Genomic DNA, 22069 nt, shown 5'->3' on the forward strand with positions numbered 1-22069 from the left:
AAGACTGCACCACTGACAATTATGCCTGTTTACCACAAAGAAACGATTGGAGAGCAACTGAGCAATACACTTCCTTTCTTGTGCCTATTTACCCTTCCTTTATTTTATTTCTTTGTTTTTTTTTTTTTTGGTTTCCTTAGCCGGAGTAGTAATCTCGTGATAGATAATAATGCTAGTGAACTCAGTGAGTTCAAGTTCGTGAGCTAGTTTTAATTGCTTCTCCACTAGATCTTTAAGTGGCAATAATTCTATTCGATCTCAACTAGCCATCCCTTCTTGTCCTCTATTAGACCCGATTGAATCCCAGCTAGAGTTGAAAAGAGATCCTGACTTGTGAGGCCCAGTGTTCTGTATTCAAACCTGCATATTGACCCAGAACTGGCTTAGATTGGTTCAGAAGCAGCATGAGATTTTATGAAGAAAAAGCAATTTGGTTGTGCATGAAGCAGAATATTTCAACCGGCATTGGCCGCAGTTAAATTCTTCTAGAAAAGTTTTAAGCAGAATGTTTCAATCAGGCAATATGAAGTTCTTCTACCAAAATTCTGTTTATACAAACATTATCAGTATATCAAACTAGGCGACCTCACCCAAATTGAAACCCTGGCCTTTTTAACTGCCAACCTGGAAGTCAATTCTGTTTCAAAGTTCTTCACAGTTCTGCTCATCCTTCATTTTTGTTCCACAAATATCTCAGTACAAAGTTCAGTGGCCATTTAATTCTTGGGTTGGATTTAAATGACGTGATATTTTAATATTATATAAGGGTCTATGTTGTTAGCCATATCAACATTTCGTTAGTTTCTTTTAATAATAACTGAAGATAGTTATAATCTTATATACAAAATTAAAGTTCAGTGATCTTTTTTGTATTTTAGTGCAAAGTTGAATAACTACTTTTGCAATTTAGCCACAAATTTGTAGAGTAGAGCAGCTGGGTGCGTACCTTTTACCCTGATACGTGATGCTTCCGACAGGAGCAATGCCAACTGCAGTTCCTGTGCAGAAAACTTCGTCGGCCTCAAGCAGTTCCTCTACTGGAAGAATTCTTTCCTCAACCTGATCCGGGGATTTGTCATATACAGCATGAGAGAGAGAGAGAGAGAGAGAGAGAGAGAGCATGATACAGGCAATCAATTATAGAAAACATCAAATGCGTATTTAGGTACTATCATCAACAATACCGTTAACTTCTCAAGTCCATCACTACTTGAGTTCTGTAAGATAAGACTGACTATCCATCATCCCAGATCACAAACATTATGATCATCTATTTTTATTGTTCATAAATACATATTCAGTTCTACCATATGACAATATTTTACCAAATTCAATTCCACAATGTATGCAATTCCAAGTTCATGGATCAAGACAAAATTTTGAGGTTCTGTGTCAGTATTAGCAAATGCTAAAAGAAATTTGGGTAACGTAGTAGTTTTGTGTCCCAAGATTAGATACCTGGTACCCATGATCCCGTGCAATTTCAATAACGGTTTTCCTTGTGACCCCAGGAAGGACAGTCCCACTGGTTCTTGGAGTTGATACGAGATTGTCCTGTGAAGGTGACCTCAACATGAGCCTACTGTATATTTTCTTAGTTGAAGGGAACACAATATAAAAAAATGTAGCTTTCACAGAATAATAAAAGCTCAATAGATAAATGAGAAAAAAAAAAAATAAAACAAAAGAAAGAAAAGAACACACATCCTGGCACCCTTCATGAAGAAATCCACAAGCAATATCAACTTTTCTTTTGTTTCTTTGCCTTGATGCAGCATATACGACTAAGTTCGGTACTGAAGTTTTCAGTGGGATTCCAAGTAATTTGGTGGACAAAGATGTAAATGATGCTGCTACCACATTTCATTCACTATGTTGGGTTCCCTCTGTAATTTTTTCTCATTTCTCACTTCCACGGAAAGAAACACTATTATTAAGGTAATAAATAAGAATCGAATGGGACAGTAAGCTCATGAACATTACCTTCACCACAAAAATGTTACAAGAAGTGGCCTCCTGAACATTTTTCTTGTGCTCTGGGTCAAGGTATAAGACATCAGAAAATCCTCCGCTCTTTGCTCTTGTTAATGCTTTCAGAACCTACTTGACAGAAAAGGTTACGATTAGAGAATGATCCATCAGAGCAGGCAACTTGAAAAGCAACAAATAGAAGGTTTTGAACGTGTGAGCTGGAGACTTCGGTAAATTCTACAGATCAAAGCCTCTATTTGATAGAGATAGAATTTAGGGGAGGAAACCTGCTGAATTGCGGCGAAGAAAAGAGGAGAAAAACTGTAGAGGGAAGATTCATGAGAGATTTGATTTTCTTAATTCCTCGTAATAATTAATTCAATTTGAGTGCTTATTAAATAGACTTCAACAAATCTACTAAGCTAAAAAATAGGAAAATACTAACAACAGACTAACCCACTAATATCTACTAATATTATCTAAACAGAATAAATAAAGTTAAATCAAATAAAATGATCAATTCTTGATCCACATAGCCATATTTATATTGCCATCTCCATTTCTTGTGCTAACTATTTTTATTTTATTTTTTTGCACATATCATTCCTCTCCCCTTAAAAATTGTCCTTGTTCTCAGGGACAAAGAAAAACTGCTGGTGATATCTTTTGGCGGAAAATACTTTTTTTTTTTTGGTCTATGCACAAGAACCATACGTTGAGTTAATCTTTCCAATGAAGGAGTGGAAGAAAGCCCCTAAGAAGGCACACCAGTAGATGCTGTTGTTGCAGAGGTTACTGTGGTTGCTGCTGCTAGGTTGTTGGAAAGGTTCTTGTTGGATTGCCGGTGCTAGGACTGGCGCTATCATGGTTGCCTTTGCAGGAGCTGCTGCCATCTTATAGTGAGCGCTGGTCTCGTTATCGTTGTTGGTCTTGGCAGAGGAAGATGATAGATTCAAGAGCTTGGGGATGGATCGAAGTTCAGTACGCATCCTTTCGAGAGTTGACTGAACTTGGAACAACCTAAACTTGATTTGAGTTAGAACCACATCCATGGTTAGAACTGAACTCTGATACCACCGATAGAGATAGAATTTAGGCAAAGGAAACCTGCAGAATTGCAATGAAGAAAAGAGGAGAAAACTATAGAGGGAAGATTCATGAGAGATTTGATTTTCTTAATTTTTCATAATAACTAATACAATTTAAGCGCCTATTAAATAGCGTTCAATAAATTCACTAAGTTAGAAAATAGGAAAGCACTAACAACAAACTAACCCACATTAATCCACTAATATTATCTAAACAGAATAAATAAACTTAAATAAAATAAAATAACCAATTCTTAACCCATGTAGCCATATCTATATTGTCATCTCCATTTTCTGTGCTAAGTGTTTTTATTTTTTATTTTTTTTCACATATCACTATTCAAGAATGAAGGTTTCTTACACTAAGTGAGGACATACATGTCTTCACTTAGTGAAGACATCACTAAGTGAAAAGTTATTTCATTTTTAATTTCTTTTCCATTGAAAGATCCCAGCTCCAAACAGAAGATCATTAAAATTGCAAATTCTTGAAGGAACTAAGCCAACTTCTCGTTACGTTTAAAGGGCAGAACTATTTATTTACTGGAGCATAATTGGTAATGGACTTGACGCCTCCAGCTCCACCACGACAGGCGCGATGGAATTCGTCCTCAACATATAGGTTCAAGGGTGACAAGCCTTCCTGCACATGCAATTGTCGAGTCCAGATAAATTATTATTTTTTCTATCAAATTTAGAGTCTAGTTATCTATCAAGAAAATTTTAAGAAACAGAGGATTCTGACCTTGAAATAGTTGCCAACAGGGGAAGCATACACAAGGAATGTGTACTCGGGCGCAGGGGCCAGACCTAATATTGGCCCACTTCCCATGAGCAAAGGCCTGATATAGAGAGTCCCTTTCCCTGGAGGGGGAATCTACACAAATTATAAACAAGACAGTTGATATATCATTTGTATAAAATCACGATATATATCGCAGTATAATGAAGAGAGAGGATTACCCAACGCCTGTTGGCAAGTGCAGTTTGCTTCACAGCATCAATAAATTGGTCAATAGAAGGGGAGGGCATGCACATTCTCATAGCACCAGTCTGCATTCGGGTCGCGTTCTGATCTGGCCGGAAGAGGAAAATGCGCCCATCTTCCCTCCTAAATGCTTTTGTACCTTCAAACAGTCCCTGTTTTGGATGTGAAATTTGGTAAACAGATGCGATTTAAGTAGAGAACTGACCGTCTAAATTAAATGTCCTTGAATTTGAAGTTTTGTGGGAAATTGGCAACAATATACCTGTCCGTAGTTTAAAACTCCGGCAGAAGGGTCCAATTCAATGTTGCCATATCGGCTAAGTTGGCCTTGCTCAAAAGTCCCATCTGTGAAGCATTTCGTGGAATACATGAAGTCCGTTGGCTTGAAACCAAATCCAAGATTGTTCCAATCAATATCCGCACCCTCGTCGTCACTGCCACGGATTGAGAGGTGAAGGAAATGAAGTGGCAAATACGAAAACGAACAAAATCAATAAATGGAAGCCATTGTTTCATAAGTATATTCAAAAGAGTGATATTGTTTCGCATTCATGGAAAAATTTCACGCTTGAGTACAACTTGAATATAAACTTTGCACGCCCACAAATTGATCGTCAAGTGAACAGAGTTGCTAAACGTCATTGAGCAAATTTTAAAGTTCAAAAAATATGTAAGTTAAATGACCAAAGTTCATAGGGTATTTGGTCAGTTTACTGTTATTTATGTTATTCAAATTCTAAATATACATTGAAGTGCACTAATTTGATAAGTTTTATATGAAAGAGCTTATAGAGACTATTACAGTTAATTTGCTATTCTTTCAGTTTGTTAGTTAGAATTATGAACAGTAATTAGTTTTAGCTAGTTAGTATGTTAATTGTGTTAGTTAAAAATGGAAATTCAACTTCTTCTCCCGGACTTAAATTTTCTCCCAAACAGATCTTCTCCTTCTTTGATGGTTTCATAATGAAACTTCTCCTCACAACTTTCCTACAGAGCTTAAAACCATACTTAAAAATAGGTTTCAAATTTAAAATTCATGAAAGACTAATAAGAAATCCGCTTAAAACTCGTCAACCATTAATGAGCTGAGTTGGGGCTTCACAAAAACTCTAAATAAAGGAGCTCGACTCAAATTTAGCCAAACCCGATAAAATTCCAAATCAACAAGCCTAAACTTGTATGAATTCCAAGGAACTCATTTACGTTACCTGTAAGCAGAGGGTTGGCAGGCTTCTTGGAGGGAAGACGCAGTCTTACATACGAAGGAAGCTCCAATCTGTAAAGATTACAGAATTCAGAAATACCGTAACGTGAGTGGGCCGAGCAAAACAACACGCTGTGAACTTGAACTGGACTTAGAGAGGCAACCTTGGATGGAGAAGCAAAGCTGGAAGATCGGATCAAATGGCGAAGAAACGCGCTCCTATGCATCATGCTCGGTTGCTATCTGCTATTGCTCTGTCTTCTTACACGAACCACTGAATGAGCGGAGCACTGTCTGTCTATCAATAGAAGAGAGAACAAAAATTTACGAAGAAGAAAGGGACAACTAGCGAAGATTGGAGTTGGTTCACACACATTAACAACACTAACATTAGCTAATTCTCAAGAAAGGCATGCCGCCTAATTTATAGAATGAACCACAACTCACTCATGCTATACTACATACGCGTATATGAAGAACGTACGTGAAGGCGGCGCGCATGCGAATGCGATGACGCGAACAAAGCCGAAAGCCCACGGCACTGCCAGCCGGACCTGCTTTTTGGGAAAAAAACCTTTCCGATGACAATAGCGAGGGGAGAGCCAAAATTAGAGGTCTAAGGTTATCTCTTCTCTTGCATTATTTGGAATTCACTTACTCATAGATGACTGTTGCTTGGTTGGAGTGTGAGTTTTGTGGCCCATTCCGGTAGTGACTTGGAATCTCGCGTAACTACAAGTGGGACAATTCAAGAAATATCATTATTATTCAATCTCTTTTTGTCATAATGTTGATGATCCGTAACTTTTTTTTTTTTTTTACTTCAAATATATTATCAATAAACAAAGAAAGATATGAATATATATATATATATATGTATAGGAAGGAAGGGATAACGTTTGAGTGGGATGATTTGGAAGGCCGAGCTGATGAAGCAGAGTTGTCCTCTGCGAAGAGGTTGAAAGAGGCTTTCACTTATTGATAAGGAGGAGGGGGCAGGAGAGCTATCTCAAGGCGTAAATTATTTAATTAAGAAAAAAAAAAAGATGAATCCATGCATGCCAAATTAAATTAAATTGGATTGGATTGAGTTGCACCACTGGTGTGGAACTAAGACCTCAAGTGTTACTGTCGCCTCATTGATTGGTAGAAAACGATTATTAAGACAAAACCATTCTCAAAATCAATTTTCTCTATTATTTGGTAATGTTATTTTTTCAACAGAAATGTTATTTTGACATTTAAATTTGATATATGTGATAACATGTTACATGTGATATTATCGACGTTTAGGGTTGGTCGACCGTGATTCGTAAGCCCGCAACGAGAGAATGAACACAAATACAAAAAGGAAAAATAAATAATAAATCGCACACAGGTAAGTTTTTATGTAGTTCGGCCAGAATGATGTTTAGTCCACGACTGTTTTCTGGTTATTCCGGCAAAGTAACAGTATATCATTATTGTCCCCCTTTACAATAGTTTTTGACCCCTATTTATAGTGTGAGGTGTTTATAATTTTCATAAAATTCAAAATAAGAGGATAATATTATGGAGACAAGATGTCCTCATTAACTCTATAAAATCGGGAATGGATTCCGCATTATCATGGATCTAGTTTGCCTCAGATAAGACAGGTGGACATCGCCTTCGATTATTCTGCGGCCTTTTTGTTATGCGAGCTAAATGGTTTGGCCAGCGAGCTGATAGCATCACTAGGAGCTCACTTGGTTCTGCGGTCTGAGCTCGGGTTTTTCACGATGTGCGACCTTACTCTGATGACCTCAGCCTTGGGCCTGTTGGGCTTCTGGAGGTAGGGCCGGCCTGTTGGGTCGAGTCCATCTCCAGCCCGTAAGAAGTGGTCTAGAAAATACCCATGACACTAGCCCCCTAGCTTGCAATGCGATCTTCGGATTGGGAGTTGGTGTATGTCGATCAAATTGAGCTATTCCAGTTGTCAATCCACCTTTCAGACTTCTGCCAAATCGTTTCAAATCATGCCATTTCATGCCGCACGCCTTGTCTGAGGCGCATTTAATGCACACATTCCCCAAACCCGTTTAATCATTATTCTTATGGGACCCATAGCTTTACGTGTCACTGTTAGATCTAGGGCAGCTCGTCGGCCCCTCAGATCAACGGTAGAGCAACCCAACATATATAAGCGTGAGGGAATTCTTTTCCCTCTCACTGTGTCATTTTGAAAAAATTCTTGCTCCCACACTCTCCTTTTTGCTCCTTAGAGACTTTCATTGCGACGAAGCTCTTCTGACTACGATCGTCCGAGTGTTTACCATCGTCTGAGGCTTGCTCCAGGTTCTCGTACTGGCAAAAGGTCCACCAATAGGCAAGTTTTTACAACTTTTGTTTCTTTCTTGAGGTTTGTTTCATTAGGCCGTCCATCGCTGGTTAAGCATCCTCGGTTTCTTTGCTTTCTTGATTCTATTAGCATTTTTCTCTTGAGTCACTTCTTATTTCTTGGTGCATCGATTTGAATCGGTTCATTTGGTATTCTTTGGGCCTTCGGGCTTGCTGATTGTAGGGTTAGTTTTATATAGAGTACTGGGTTTATTGTCTTAGCCCCCCCGCCTTAGACGGTGCCTTGTTGCGAAGTGCATAACCTTATGAATAGGGAATACCTTTAGGGTTTTTTGGTTCTCCGAGGTTTTGTCAGCGAACTGCGGCCTAACTGTTCTTTGTTTCACTATAGATGTTCATTTATGTTCAAGGGAACTCAAGTCAAAAACGCTGCAACCCCATTATAGGAGAAGACGATACCTCAAATTCTGAAGATTGCATCATGGTAGAAATGCATAACGCCGAGGGGACAAGTTTACGAGTTGGGGAGGTCGCGAAAGAGATGGCTCTAGAGACTACTTTGAATGTCAGCGAGCAGGTCGCAGAAGAAAGTCAGGGGCGAGAGGTCTTCAAGAGATTCCCCTCCAAAACCAAATTCCATGAATTGGGGACCTGTACTCAGGAGTTTTGTTTTTCGAAGGACTGCCGAGCGATGGTCCCTTCTCCGAGCTGCCATGCGACCTATCCTCAAACTGGCTTTATAGCTATTAATCCCCAACACATCGAATCTAGGTTTAGGTTTCCTGTTACCACATATCTCCCCAACTTGTTGAACGAGCTCAAGCTCGCCCCTTTTCAATTAACCCCAAACTTCTATGCCCAACTTACTTTCTTAGCCATTTTATTTCTTTGGAATGACCTTTCTTCTCCATCACCAAAGCTCATAAAATTTCTTTATTCTTTTAAAAATGCCAAGGAGGGGCTGAATTACTTGACAGCTAATCCTTCAACCTATAAGTCCCTTTTTCCCTAGGGCAAAGCCAAGGGGAAGTCCAATGTGGGTGATTACAAGTCCCATTGGTTCTTCGTTTCTTGCCCCTCTCTCCAGTCGCTCAAAAATTACAGCTTTGCACTAGTTCTGGGTAAGGGCACACTTGCTCGCACGGGTTCTTTTATTTCATTTTATTATTTTTTTGACATCCTCGCTCTGTTGTGCAGACTTTGGAGGCGGAAGGCCAAACTTGTCGGCCAAAGAGGTCGAGATTCTCGAGCTTCTTGCTGCCATGGGGTCAGGTTCAAAAGACCTCGATGTAATACCCAAGAAATTTGGATTATTATTTTAAGGGGAAAAAAGAAATTCGGAGAAAAATGGTATCTAAAAAGCTTAAAAAATTTACCGAATTAGTTAAAGGGAAGACCCTGAAGCTTAAATGTCTAAGGAAAAAGGAACGCCTTTAATGAGCATATCGAGACAGGATTTTTAAAACCAAAAGAAATTGAATCGGGAACGATTTTCGGTACAACAAAAATACAACTGCCATCTATGCTGCAAAAACTGGATCTTTAAAGGAGACTTTCGGGAAGTTAATGGAAACTTGAGGGGGCTTCGGTTTTTCATAAAAAACAACTCTTTAGTGGTTTCAGGAAGAAACGAAGAGGTTTAGGGCTAAAACAAAGATTTGGGCCTAAGTGCAGTTTCTTAAAATTGCCAGAGAAAGGTCAAAACGATATTTTTTTCAGAATCTTCGGGGTCAAACAAATGTTTTAGGACTTGAGGGTCTCAAATGCAATATTGAAAAGTTCAGGGGCTAAGTAAAAAGGGCCAAAAAGGTAAAAGCCAAAAGTTGAGGGGCCAAAATACAAAAAATTCAAAGATGGCAACAATGGGAAACTGACCAGGCCACGAGGGTCATCGAAAGCTTCTGGGGTTGCATGGGCAATGGTCAAGGAGGGCCAAGGGGTGATGATGAGCCGACAATGGCCATTGGAGTGGTCGAAATTTTAAAAAATTCGACCAAGAAAGCTGGCCGAAAATGGCAAACCTGCAACTTGCTTTTGAAGTTGATTATTGATGCTTTTAGGTCGATCTAGGGGCGGTGAAGACGCTTAAGGCAATGGGCAAGGCAGCCAAGGCCATTTGGAGCTTCAACATTGCTTATAAATAAAGCTCTTTGATGGCCAAAAATTTCAAAAATAGGAGGCTCAAATCGAAGGTGTTTTTGAAAGAATTGGCAGACCAAAATAAGGGGCTCTTGTTTCCCATAAGGTAAGGATTATTTTTTCATTTTGAAGCATTTTTGTTGAGAAATGAAGGGGTTTCAAAGCTCGCCGGAGGTGGGTGGCGAACCTCCTGGCCGAGAGTTTGGCTGGCCCGTTGAGGGCCTTGCGGTGGTTCTTTTGGGCTAAAACCTATGCCATCGTGATCGACTTGGCATGGGTTTCCTGGTGGTGCAAAAATCCCATTTTTCTGACAAATCATGGCTCGAGAAAATGACCGGCGCATGGGCCCCACGCGCCAGTCTCACACGCCTTATCATGCGCTAGCGCGTGTGGGCTTGAAATTTTCTAAATTTTTTTTAATATCCTTGAAAAATTATTGTAGAATTTTCTATGTAAAAATATTTTAAAAATCAGTGATGTAGGTATTTATTTTGGTTTATTAGAGAGAAATAATTGAAGAAAATAGGGGAAAATGTAAGAAAATTGAAGAAAAATAGGTTTTATTTATTATTTAAATAAATATCTTTCCTAGGGAACTTTTGGACTTGAGGTGAAACATTTGGTGCGAGTTTCAAAGTTAGCATGTAAATCGAGACAGTTTTACACGCTTTTCGAGGTATCCTAATTTTCGTGTAAGGTGAGTGGTCTTATCCCTATAACCCATATTCGATATAATTACTTCTATGCATGATATTTACATATGTTATGATTAATTTCGTCATATTTGTTCATATACTGTTGCATGAACAGTTGTGATATTCACATGACATGATATTATTGTCATATTGAAACTTGTGTATGGGATTGGGATGTTGTCCTAAGAGTGTAACCGTAATTTCCTGAGAGAAATTGATGGAACAACATTAGGGTTATCTTCCAGAGGTTCGGGATTTTGCCTAGGTTCCGTGCTGGGCTAGTAGGTCAGGGATATAATACCCCATATTTTCGTGAACATGCCACGTATTTTAAGTAAGTTTAAAATACCAGAAAATATGTTTGAAATGGCAACAAGTGACCAAATCAATCGCAGGGAGTGCCCTAGAGCTTAGATACCTAAGGTTAAAGGTATATTTTTTACGAGCGTCTCAAGGCGATATTTATGATGCTAAAATAAATCAAATCAGATATGATTTTTGGTTAAGCTAAGTTGTAGCCTAAAAATACCGAATGATGGTAAAGGGCTTCCAAAAAATAATATATATTAAGTAATTTTGAGTTATTAATTTTGAGATTTTAAGTATCTCGATAAATTTGATGTTTGAGAGTGTAATTGTAATTAAAGAATTATCCAAACGAAATAAGGATAAAAAATTAAGAGCTTATGTGGTAAAATATTAAAGTTGAGGACTTGAAATAAGGGCCAAAGTGTTATTTGAAAGAAGTTTGGGGTTTTAGCTTGGATTTCAAAAGTTGAATTCATTCTAGCTTTGAATTTCAAAAGCCATTCAATTATAGGTTTGAGTCTTTGGTGTCCATGGCTAAAATTGTGACAAGTGGCATAATGTGATTGGTTGAAGAAATCTATAAAAAGGCACCATGGGTTATTCTCAAATCATTCCAAGCAAGTTTGAGGAGTGAAGCACTCTAAGAGAAGGAGCTTGCTCTAGAGAGAGAGAGGGGAGTTCGGCAAGAAATCGGCGAAGAAGTGACGGAGAACGAACCTCGTCGGAGTTAAAACGAGGGAGATATGTCCGAAATACGAAAACGACGCAATGCTGTCCGAAATCTGGAAGCAGCGCGTGAGATACATGCGCCGGAAGTGGCTGCGCGTGAAGGCGCGTGAGCCACCTTCTTGGGGCGCGTGAGGGCGCGTTAGAGGTCTATTTTCCTTCAAATTTTCCAGTTATGCCCCTACTTTAATATCCTTCCAACCTATGTAAAAATATTTGAGGTTAGGTTTACAAAAACGTGTGTTTTCTACAGAAACCTAGGTCGTTTGCTGTGAAATTATACCGTCCAAGAGATAAACCAATAAGGTGAGACTCTTATACTCCAAATCCTATTTTTTATTCTCTTATAAGAGACTTCTATTGCATGAGACGTGTTTCGTGAAGTTTTTATACGTAAACTCTTCTCTTACGTGAAATCATGATGCATATATGAAATGTATTTTTCTGAAAAATATATGCTATTGTCTTTTTAACTGTTGCATTTATAAAATTCGTGTGGCCATACTGTTGTACCTATTTGTTGTTGGCCGAGGGAAAAAGTCGGATATCCCCCGAGAGGCGCTATGCGTGCACCATCAAGAAAGCTCTCGTGGGGAAGACTGTGAGCCTAAGGAACAACGGATATGGTGCTTGCATGAGTGCTATGAAGTTGGGCCAGAGTGACATGGTTAGGGACCTCTCGAGAGGCGCTATGCGTGCGCCATTGAGAAAGCTCTCGTTGGAGGAGACTAACGTGTTCACGAGGCACTTCGGAGTAGTCCTCCTTGTCTTCTCATACATTTTATATCTGATCATCATCAATATAAACTGTTTTTGGAGTTTCTCACTAGAAGATTCATCTTCTAATTGGACTATGTCTCTGGAATATTCAAACGTTCCAGGTTCGATGAGCGGCTCTAAGAGAAATGAGGTAGCTGAAGAATAAGTTTAATTTACTACCATTGTATGTTTAGCATATTCTTGCTTATGTGCGAACCTATGTAATTTTGGATATGTTTAAGATGTTCAGTTATCATTTGCGAGAGATGATATAATTCATTTTGTAAACGTCTTGAACAATTTTATGATAAATAACGTATTATGGTTGAGAACCATATCAGGTTCGATCTAGCTTTCGCATTCCAGATTTTAACCCCTGTCTTAGCTATTCGATTATTGAGTTTGTTAAGCTGAGAAGGTGAAAATTAGAATTTTTGGGATATTGTATCATGTATGACAACTATTGTGATATGAAAAAATTTTATATTCCCGACATCCTAAGTTATAACACACTCAAGAAATTTGGGGTGTTACAAGGGAAGTTACACTAAGGGTATCTGTTTATAAATGTCCATACATCATTCATTTATTCATGCTTATCTAACCCTCACTTAGAATATTTCATCTTCTAATATTGGACTATGTCCCTAGAATATTCCACATTCCAAATGAGGCAAGCGGCCAGAAGGGTAAGGAGATGATCGAGGCCTAATCGCAACGAAAATTTTATGGGTCCCATGTAGGGCTAGGACCATATATTTCATTCGACTGTATTATTTAGATTTTAAATAAATGTGTTGGGTAAATGATGTTATGAACCCATGTTATGTTTTCAAAGTTTCTTACAAGTTCTGATCTAGTTTCCGCTTATGTTTAAAGTGTATCATTCTCTTACTATGTTTGGAAGTGTTATTAAATAAAGGTTATGTTGAGGATTTATTGCTGATTTATGTTTGATGTGTATAAAAATAAAAATAAAAAATCCTAGCATATATTTTAATACTCTGGAAAGCGGGGTGTTACACTCGAGCTGACAGACGAGCTACTAAGGGAGCACAAGCTCGCCCCTCCCCTTGACTCTGAGATCGTAGCTGGAGAGTTCATCGAGGTGCGAGGAACGAGGCCCGTCCTGTCTGCTTTTAAACTCGCCGAGACCAATAACAATAAGGAGGGGGAAGGTCCATCTGCAAAAATGGTGAAGCTAAACCTCCTCAAGCCTAACCAGTTCGCCGTCACACCAGCTGCTACTCCTCTTGTGGCTTCGAGCTTTAGCTCACTGGATGGGGGGTCGGAACAGCGGCTACAACAACGGCCGCGAACACAACAGCAACACCAGCAACAAGCCCTCGTTTCCTTTGGAAGAGGTTGCAGAAAGGAGCCCGTTAAGGAAACTCAAAATGCTCATGCTATTAGATCGAAGAGGGGACCAGATCGGCAACAACAACGGAAGGAAGATAGGAGTAAGAGGGTTAGGCTTCTCAAGAAGAAAATAGCTCTAAAGCCCATGGCTGAAGGGGTCTACTTCGACGCCCTCCTTAATGACATGTCGTTAATCATGGGCTCATATGCCAAAAGTCTGGAAAAGGAGGAGCTGACCTGGGTGGCACTCTATGAATATTTAGCTCGCCACAGCCTCCTGGTAAGCTCCATATCTTTATCCTTCAGATTGTTAGCCTTAGCTTCTCTTACGAGCTAACTCTTTTTGCTCTTTAGGCCTCCCTTGTTGCCATGAAGATTAAGGGGCAACAGGTGGATTTTGAAGGACCGCTCAACATCGCCTGTGTGAGCTTTAAGGAAGAAGTAAAGAAGCTTAAGAAGGAGAAGAAGTCTCACATTCCTGAGCTCTTTAAGGCTCGAAAGAAGGTTGGTGGCCTGGAAATGCAGCTGCGAGATGCGCAACAGAGAAATAAAGACCCCGAAGAGGAGTTTCACCAGGAGAAGAATATATAGGAGACCTTGAACTCCAGTCTCACTGGCAAGCTAAATAAGGTTGAGGAGGAGCTGAAGAAGGTGAATGACGAGTTGAAACTAGCAGTCGATCGAGCTGAAGAGTGTGAACAGATGGTGGATAGCGTCGTTAACGAGATCAAGGCGGATGTGGAAGCCCACATAGCCAAGGTGCGCAAGGAGACCGAATTCAACACCTGCTCGAGGTTTCTCTACACCTTGTGGGTGAAGCATCCAAAAATGGACTTTTCCTTCTTTGGTGAGGAAGCCGTCAAGGAGGTGAAGCGATTCGAGGCTCAAACTACCAAGGAAAAAGCTGCCGAGGCTTCCACCTCGCTGGACCAAAGTGGCACCGTCCCATCAGCTGATAATGTCAAGGACTAGCCAGCTGAAGCAACAACTCCTTGTTAGGGCTTCTCTTTGCTTTCTTTTTCCTTCTGTTTTTGTTTTGTAATACAAGTACTTTTCCAATGAAATTTAATATTCTCTGAACATGTGCCTTTTGCTTTAAATTTTTCCACGAACTCAAGCCAATCAAACTTGGAGTTTAAGCAAGACTTGGCGGGATAACACTTGAAACTAATCTTCATGATATAACTTAAAACGAGCTCCAGGAAGCTTCTGTATATCGGGATAGGCTCGAGAGTATAACTTGGAAGAAACTTTCAAAGTATAAGTTAAAATAGACCCAAAGAATTCACAGCTCACAACTAGCAAGCTTGAAATAGCTCGTCATTGGTGGACATAATAATTAACAATCAGGATATGTGTCCAATAGGTCACGAGAAACCATACTTAGGCAAATCAAGGCAAACCTTAGTTAACACTAGAGGTGTCAAAATGGCCGGGCCAAAGAATTTGGGCCCATGGCCCGGCCCAGCTCATGGCCCAATGGGCCTAGCTCGTTGGGACCCCATGGGCCGGGCCCATAAGGCCCTTATGGGCCCAGTCAGTTAGGCCCTTATGGGCTGGCTTATTAAGCCCACAAATTTACAATTTGCATGTTACTTTACTTGTGAGTTGACATAAAGGCAAAGCATGTCACAAGTCTTGTGACAACTCATTTGAAATTGAAATTGAATATTCACCCATAAGGGCTGCCTGACAAATGTTCCCTAACCTTTTTGTCACAACGTTTGAAAATTTGAAGGCTAGTAGATATAACTTGACAAGGCTGAGTCAGGTTGTCACCCACGTTTGCCAAGCTGCTTGACAAATGTTCCCTAACCTTTCTGTCACAACGTTTAAAAATTTGAAATTCACCAAAGTTCGAATTTCTCATAACATTTGAATTTGAAATTCAAATTTGCAAGTCCCCTGATTGTCTATAAATAGGAGAACAAATATGAGTTATTTTCATTTGCTTTCGAATTCCATGCAATTCTGTTGTTCAATTGTTCTTGAGTTTTCACTTCTTAATTCTTATTTATTTTGGTCTTTCTATTTTATAAGTTTTATCCATTCACAATTTAGATATTATTCTTATCAATAATAATGTCTTTCCTTCGTCGCTCAAAATCCACCTGTTTTTCTCGTGGAACTCCTTCTGGTTCTATGGATTCACCACGGTCTAGCACATCTAACCCTATAATCTGTCCACCTCATCGTCCTCAGCCCCAACCCCCAGTGGATTTCATTCATGATTTGTATAACACAAATTATGCAGATAATGATGAAACACTTCCACCTGACTCACTAAAAGAAGATGACAACATTAACTTTGCTGGGCCTACTGATTTTCCACCCCCACCAACACCCAGAGAGAACGAAGAAGATGATGCAGGTCCGTGAAATGTGGGAACTGTTAGGAAAAGACAGCGGACAAGTGCTTTTTGGAACTATTATGAAATAGTTCAGGTTAAAGGCGAGGGTGAAAGGGCCCAATGTAAGGTATGTAAAACACTTCTTGTGTGTGGCGATGGAATAGGTCATCTAAAAAGGCACGTGACAAAGCATAAGGAGGCAATGGCTTGTAGTGAAAAAGGTAGTACACAAACTCAATTAAATCTTTCAGGTAATATTCGTCGCTATAATCCAAAATTAGACAATGAATGTTTAGCTAAAATGATAATTAAATCAGAATGCACTTTTTTGTTTGCATAAGATCCCGCTTTTAAGTGATATTGTAAAACTGTATACAATTCACAGTCTAAAGGTTTCTCTAGGAACACTATTAGAAATGAAGCAATGAGATTATTTTTAATATATAAAGATAAGCTAAAAAATGTATTTAATCAACTTACTAGTAAATCTCACTTACGTTTGACATATGGTATAACGAACTAACAAATAATCATTATTTATGTGTGACTAGGGCTAGCAATTCGGGTTGATGGGTCGTAATCGTGTTGTGTCGAGACACACGTATAACACGTATCAGGCTAACCTGAACACGACCCATTTAATAATCGTGTCAAATTCCTTAAACCTGAACATGACACATTTATTAAACGTGTAACACGACACGACCCATTTAACCCGTTTAATTAAACGTTTCGTGTCATGTCACCTGTTAACCTGTTTAACCCGTTTAATTAAACGTGTCGTGTCGTGTCAACTGTTAACTTGTTTAACCCGTTTATCACACACGACGACACGGTAACCCACTTATTAAACAGACACAACACGACACGTTAACACGAATAAAACACGTTTAACCTGTTAAAATAGACATACACAAGCTATCCAAATCTTTGAATGCATTATGCATCATAAACAAAATGAAGTAAATGAGCAACTAACTGCTGAAAGTAACATCAATAAAATAGATAGGCAAGCTATCCAAATCTCCGAATGCATTATGCATCATAAACAAAACCAAGTGAAGGATGAGCCAATCGGCAATCGAGAGGCAGCAAGCTACCAGCAACAACGACCAACAAAGCAAGGGGCAGCGAGCCACCGGCCACGAGCACGAGGGCCAGTCAGCAAGGTAAAGATGGAGCAGAGCTTGCTGGGCGAGCGACGAAGCAGCGAGCCATCGGCCACGAGGGCTAGGCGAGCTGGCGAGGACAAGCGACTGCTGACTGAGCAGCGAAAGGGCGAGGGCGAGGACGAGGACGAGTGATCACCGACCGAGCAGCGAAAGGGCGAGGATGAGCTACCGCCGACCAAGTAGCGAGAGGCGAGAGCGAAATGGCGAAGACAGAGGCGGAGACTAAGGGGCCGACGATGGGAGTTCAGGGAGTGTGAAAAAGAAAGAGAGCGAGCGAGCGAGGGGGAGTCAGGGGAAGAAGAGTGAGAGAGAGAGAGAGAGAGAGAGAGAGAGAGAGAGAGAAAGAGAGAGAGAGCGAGCAAGCATGGGGGAAGAAGAGTGAGAGAGAAAGGGGGGAGTTTAAGCAATTAGGGTTTTTAGTGGAGCGGATTCGCCGATTCGGGAATAAGGAAATGGGGGGGGATTTGGTTTTTATTTTTATTTTTTGAAATATTTATTTGTTAAATATAAATAATATTATTAATTATTTGATTAAAATTTATTAAAATAATTTATAATTATGATAATTAATAAAATAATAATCTAAAATATGATTTGTCACAACTTTACTCATTTTTTGAATTTTGCAAGAAATTTTTTTATGAATGGTAGAAAAAATATACATTTTGTGACAAAATTGAATCTATCACGATAATTTTGTCATAATATGCTAAAATTCTTATAATGCTCTTAGTTTATGAATTCATTTTATAAAGTTTAGAACTCTTAATATAGTTTTTTTTTCTAATCTTTATACATTTAGTTATTTTTTTAGTTATCATTTATAGATGTAATTGAGTTGATTGTTATAAACTAATTAAAAAATAAATTTAATTATTATAAACTTTTTTTATTAAATTCAAATTGGATTTGACCATAGTGCTAATATCTCATAATTGTTGATTGGAGATCAAATTTAGAGAAATGACATAACATCAACTAATAATTGCCCAAATGAATTTAGTGACTCTTTAATTGAAAAACCCAATAATTTATTAGAAATTCTAATAAAATATATATGTATATTAGATTTATTTAAAAAAATAACATAGTTAAATTTTAAAACTATTTGCTATTTAAATTTATAACTTAGAGTGAAATTATCTAATAATTTATATTTGTGACTTGATTACGCAAATTTTTTTTAAGAGTTGATCCATGTACTACTATAAAGTCATTATCAATATTACACATTCATATATGCTACTAAGAGGGAAAACATTTAATTATTAATTCTAAAGTATTATAAATAACTCTTGATCAAATGTCTATCTCATAGTGCAAGAGATTAATAATTTGAATATTGTCATCCATCCTTTTCCTCAATTGATCTCTCTCTCTCTCTCTCTCTCTATATATATATATATATATATATATCGTTTTATAAATTTTATAACCTTGAGATTCAAAAACTTAAAAATTTACATATTAGTCTACTAATTATAAATATTAAATTATAATCATAAATTTTTTAAATACATAATAGTTTTTTTTAATATTATAATTGTTTTTAATTTATTTTTGTAAATTAGTCTTAAACGTGTCATTTCGTGTATAATCGTATTAACGTGTTCAGATCAACCCACTAACCCTTTTAATTAAACGTGTCATTTCGTATATAATCATGTTAACGTGTTCAGATCAATCTACTAACTCTTTTAATTAAATGTGTCATTTCGTATATAATCGTGTTAACGTGTTCGGGTCAACCCGTTTAGTTAAACGTGTCTAAACAGGTTAGGCGGGTCAACCCGCATAAGACACAAAAATAACCGTGTCATAAACGGGTTGACCCGTTTATGACCCCAACCCGATTAGCCCCAACCCTAACCCGCTTAACTCCGTGTTGTGTCGTGTCAAAAATTGTCAGTTCTATGTGTGACAGCCCATTGGATAGATAACATGTGGGTTGTTCAAAAAAGTATAATTACTTTTAAAGAACTTTTGAAAGCACAAAGTGAAAACTACATAGTTCAAGCGATTTCACAGTCCGTATTAGATTACAATATTTTAGAAAAATTATTTGCTATTTCTTTTGATAATGCTAGTAATAATAATGTCGCAGTGGAACGATTAAAACTTTGTGTGCCCTTAATTTTAGGGGAAAAATTGTTTCACAATAGATGTACATGTCACATTTTAAATCTATGTGTTCAAGATGGTTTTTGTGTAGGTTCAGAGTCATTAGAAAAAGTAAAAAGTTATTTAAAATCCATATGCACTAATACGTCTAGACTTAGAGAATGGAAACAATTAGTTTATGCTTATCAACTGCCCTATAAAAAATTTCCAAATGACATTGAAACTAGATGAAACTCAACATTTTTGTTATTACAAATGATAACACCATATAAAGAACTTTTAACAATGTTTTGGAATAAAGAAATACCCCCATCTCATCACATAACTGAACTTGATTGAAATTTGTTAGATATACTTATTTTTATATTAGAACAATTTTATCATGCTACAGTTATATTTTCTGGTTGTAAATACCCAACAACTCACCTTTTTTTAAGAGAAATATATAGTATAGTAAATTGTTTCAATGAATATAGAGAACATCAAAGTTACATGCCATTTCTTGACCCAATGGAAGCAAAATTTAAGAAATATTGGACGCAAATTCCATCACTTTACCTAATAGCTAGTACGTTAGATCCCACACAAAAGTGGAATATTGTAGATGGTTTTTTAGATTTTTATGGCAATGTTATGAATATCGATACAGATGATACGAAATATGAAGTTAAACAATTAGTATATGAAATGTATAATTTGTACGAATTTCATTTTAAACCTAGACAACAAATTGAAGACTCGTCAAAACAAACAAAATCCAAAGGAAATTTAAAATTTGAATTTTCAAAATTTTTGAGAAGTAAACAATAAAAAAAAACAACTACAATGTCAAGTAGTGCATTTAATGAATTAGACTTTTATTTCAATAGAGATATGCAATTTTCTGATAATGAAATAAATGATTTTGATGTTTTGGCTTGGTAGCGCCTAAACCAACACACATATCTTGTTTTGGCTGCCATGGCTCGTGATGTACTACCTCTTCCGGTGTCCACAGTACTATCGGAGTCTGCTTTCTTTGCAAGTAACAGGGTGTTACATCCAAAACGATCAAGATTATCATCAAAAATATTAGAAATGTGTGTTTGCTTTAAAGATTGGCTCGATGTGGAGTTCGAACAACAAAGGATTAAGTTAGTAGATCAATTAAGTGAAGATGATGTTGATAACTAGCTGAAGCCACTTTACCTTTGCAATTTTGTACTATTTTCTTTTATTTAATCGAAAAGATGTAAAAATTTAATTTAACTATTGTACTCCCTCACCAATCAGTATTGGCAATCGCCATTTGAGTTATGGGAGTTTTTTACTAGCCGCAAGATAATGATCTTGCTGCAATAATGGATTTAAAAATTTTCTACCTCTAAAAAATGACTAGGATTATTAGGGATGGTTGCTAGCTCATGTAAAAAAGGTAAAAAAATTATTTTATTGAACTTCTTCGAATGATGGCTTGAAAAGAGAGGAGTAAGCCATTTGTTTACCAAATGGTTCGAACCTCTATAAATTACAGTGTCCTTGCTCATTTATTTTTTTAATTATGTTATTTTTTTTATTAATTATTGATATTAGATGCTAAAAAATTTACATTTCGCAATATATATAAATAATAACCATCAATATATTTAAAATTTTCAACCTAAATTTTTTATATATTTAAATTATAAATAAACATTCTTCTTTTATATTCTTCTTTCAAGCTAAATTTTTTATATATTTAAATTATAAATAAACATTCTTCTTTTTATATATGTATTAGTTTTCATATCAATTCACAAGAAAATTTATAAGGCATATAGAATTTTAAAATATAAAATGATGAAATAATATTTAAAACTTAAGATAGAAAATTGTTAAAAAAGAAAAAGAAAAAAAATAGTTTTTATATATGCATTATTTTGATATTTATATATGTATATATTATATGCATTATTTAAAAAAAAAAAAAAGAAAAAAGGGATCGGGCCCGGCCTTCTAGCCCACGAGCTGGCCTGGCTCGACCCCCCTGTAGGGGGGCCGTGGACCAGGCAGGGCCCTATCCACGACAAAATGGGCTAGGCCAACCCTTTTAGTAAAAGGGTCGGGCCAGCACGTTTAAAAAGCCCGTGGGCCAATCCGGGTCGGTCCGAACTGGCCCTTTTGACATCTCTAGTTAACACGTCCTGACGAAATAATATTTGGGTCATATTGAAAACTTTGCTGAGATATATGTCCAGATAGATCCCACTGCGATCTTAGCTAACATACCATGGCTCCCATTTAATTGACTTGCATCGCTAAGCTATATGTCCAAGTTGATCATAGGCTAATCTCAACTAACATACCAAGGCTTTTTACAAGCTTAATGAGCCGAGAGGGAACACCCAGGTAGGTCGCAAACCATGACTTGAGTCAAGATAAAATGACCCTAGCTAATGAACCTTAACTCGAAATCATTAATGAAAATGGTTGCTTAGTAGATACCAAACCATGACATTAGGTCAAGATGAATGGTTCTCAGCTCGCAAACCACAACTTGCGAGAGGACCAAGATGAATGCTCAGTTAAGCTGCAAACCATAGCACGATGGCTAAGATGAATGGGCCCCTACTCGCAAACCATGGTATCTCTACTCCCAATTTTAAGGATATTCAATCGAATATCAATAAGAATAAAGTGCAATGAATGAAAAAAATCATAAATTCCAATCATAATTATGAAAATTAATTGCAACAAAAAGTTAGAGCATAAGTAAGAATAGTTACGTTCATTGGGAGTAAGGACGGAGGTGTTTCGCATTTCAAGCACGTCGGAGAATAACCTCATCCATATTTGCCAAATGATACACTCCGTTTCTCATGTCTTCTTTGATAACGAAGGGTCCTT

General features: G+C 37.6%; 1 protein-coding gene across 4 annotated transcripts; it reads right to left on the minus strand.

Moving 5' to 3' along the window:
* Nucleotides 1–98: 98 nt before the first annotated feature.
* On the minus strand, nucleotides 99–5904 carry LOC127808831 (branched-chain amino acid aminotransferase 1, mitochondrial-like). 4 transcript variants are annotated; one of them, XM_052347482.1, is made up of 11 exons: nucleotides 5739–5904; nucleotides 5419–5552; nucleotides 5259–5326; nucleotides 4310–4481; nucleotides 4023–4199; nucleotides 3805–3936; nucleotides 3604–3702; nucleotides 1984–2100; nucleotides 1459–1554; nucleotides 947–1059; nucleotides 99–360 (listed from the first exon to the last, which is right to left on the minus strand). In XM_052347482.1, the coding sequence occupies exons 2-11, from the start codon at nucleotides 5482–5484 to the stop codon at nucleotides 249–251; spliced, it is 1152 nt and encodes a 383-aa protein (XP_052203442.1). In that variant the 5' UTR covers nucleotides 5485–5552; nucleotides 5739–5904; the 3' UTR covers nucleotides 99–248. The 4 variants fall into 4 exon arrangements, with proteins under 4 accessions (XP_052203442.1, XP_052203443.1, XP_052203445.1 ...); XM_052347483.1 differs by having other exon boundaries at nucleotides 5419–5548; nucleotides 5739–5901; XM_052347485.1 differs by having other exon boundaries at nucleotides 5419–5548; nucleotides 5720–5887.
* Between the last annotated feature and the right edge of the window lie 16165 nt (nucleotides 5905–22069).

The sequence above is a fragment of the Diospyros lotus genome, chromosome 8 (assembly GCF_014633365.1).
Source record: "Diospyros lotus cultivar Yz01 chromosome 8, ASM1463336v1, whole genome shotgun sequence".
Taxonomy (NCBI): Eukaryota; Viridiplantae; Streptophyta; class Magnoliopsida; order Ericales; family Ebenaceae; genus Diospyros; species Diospyros lotus.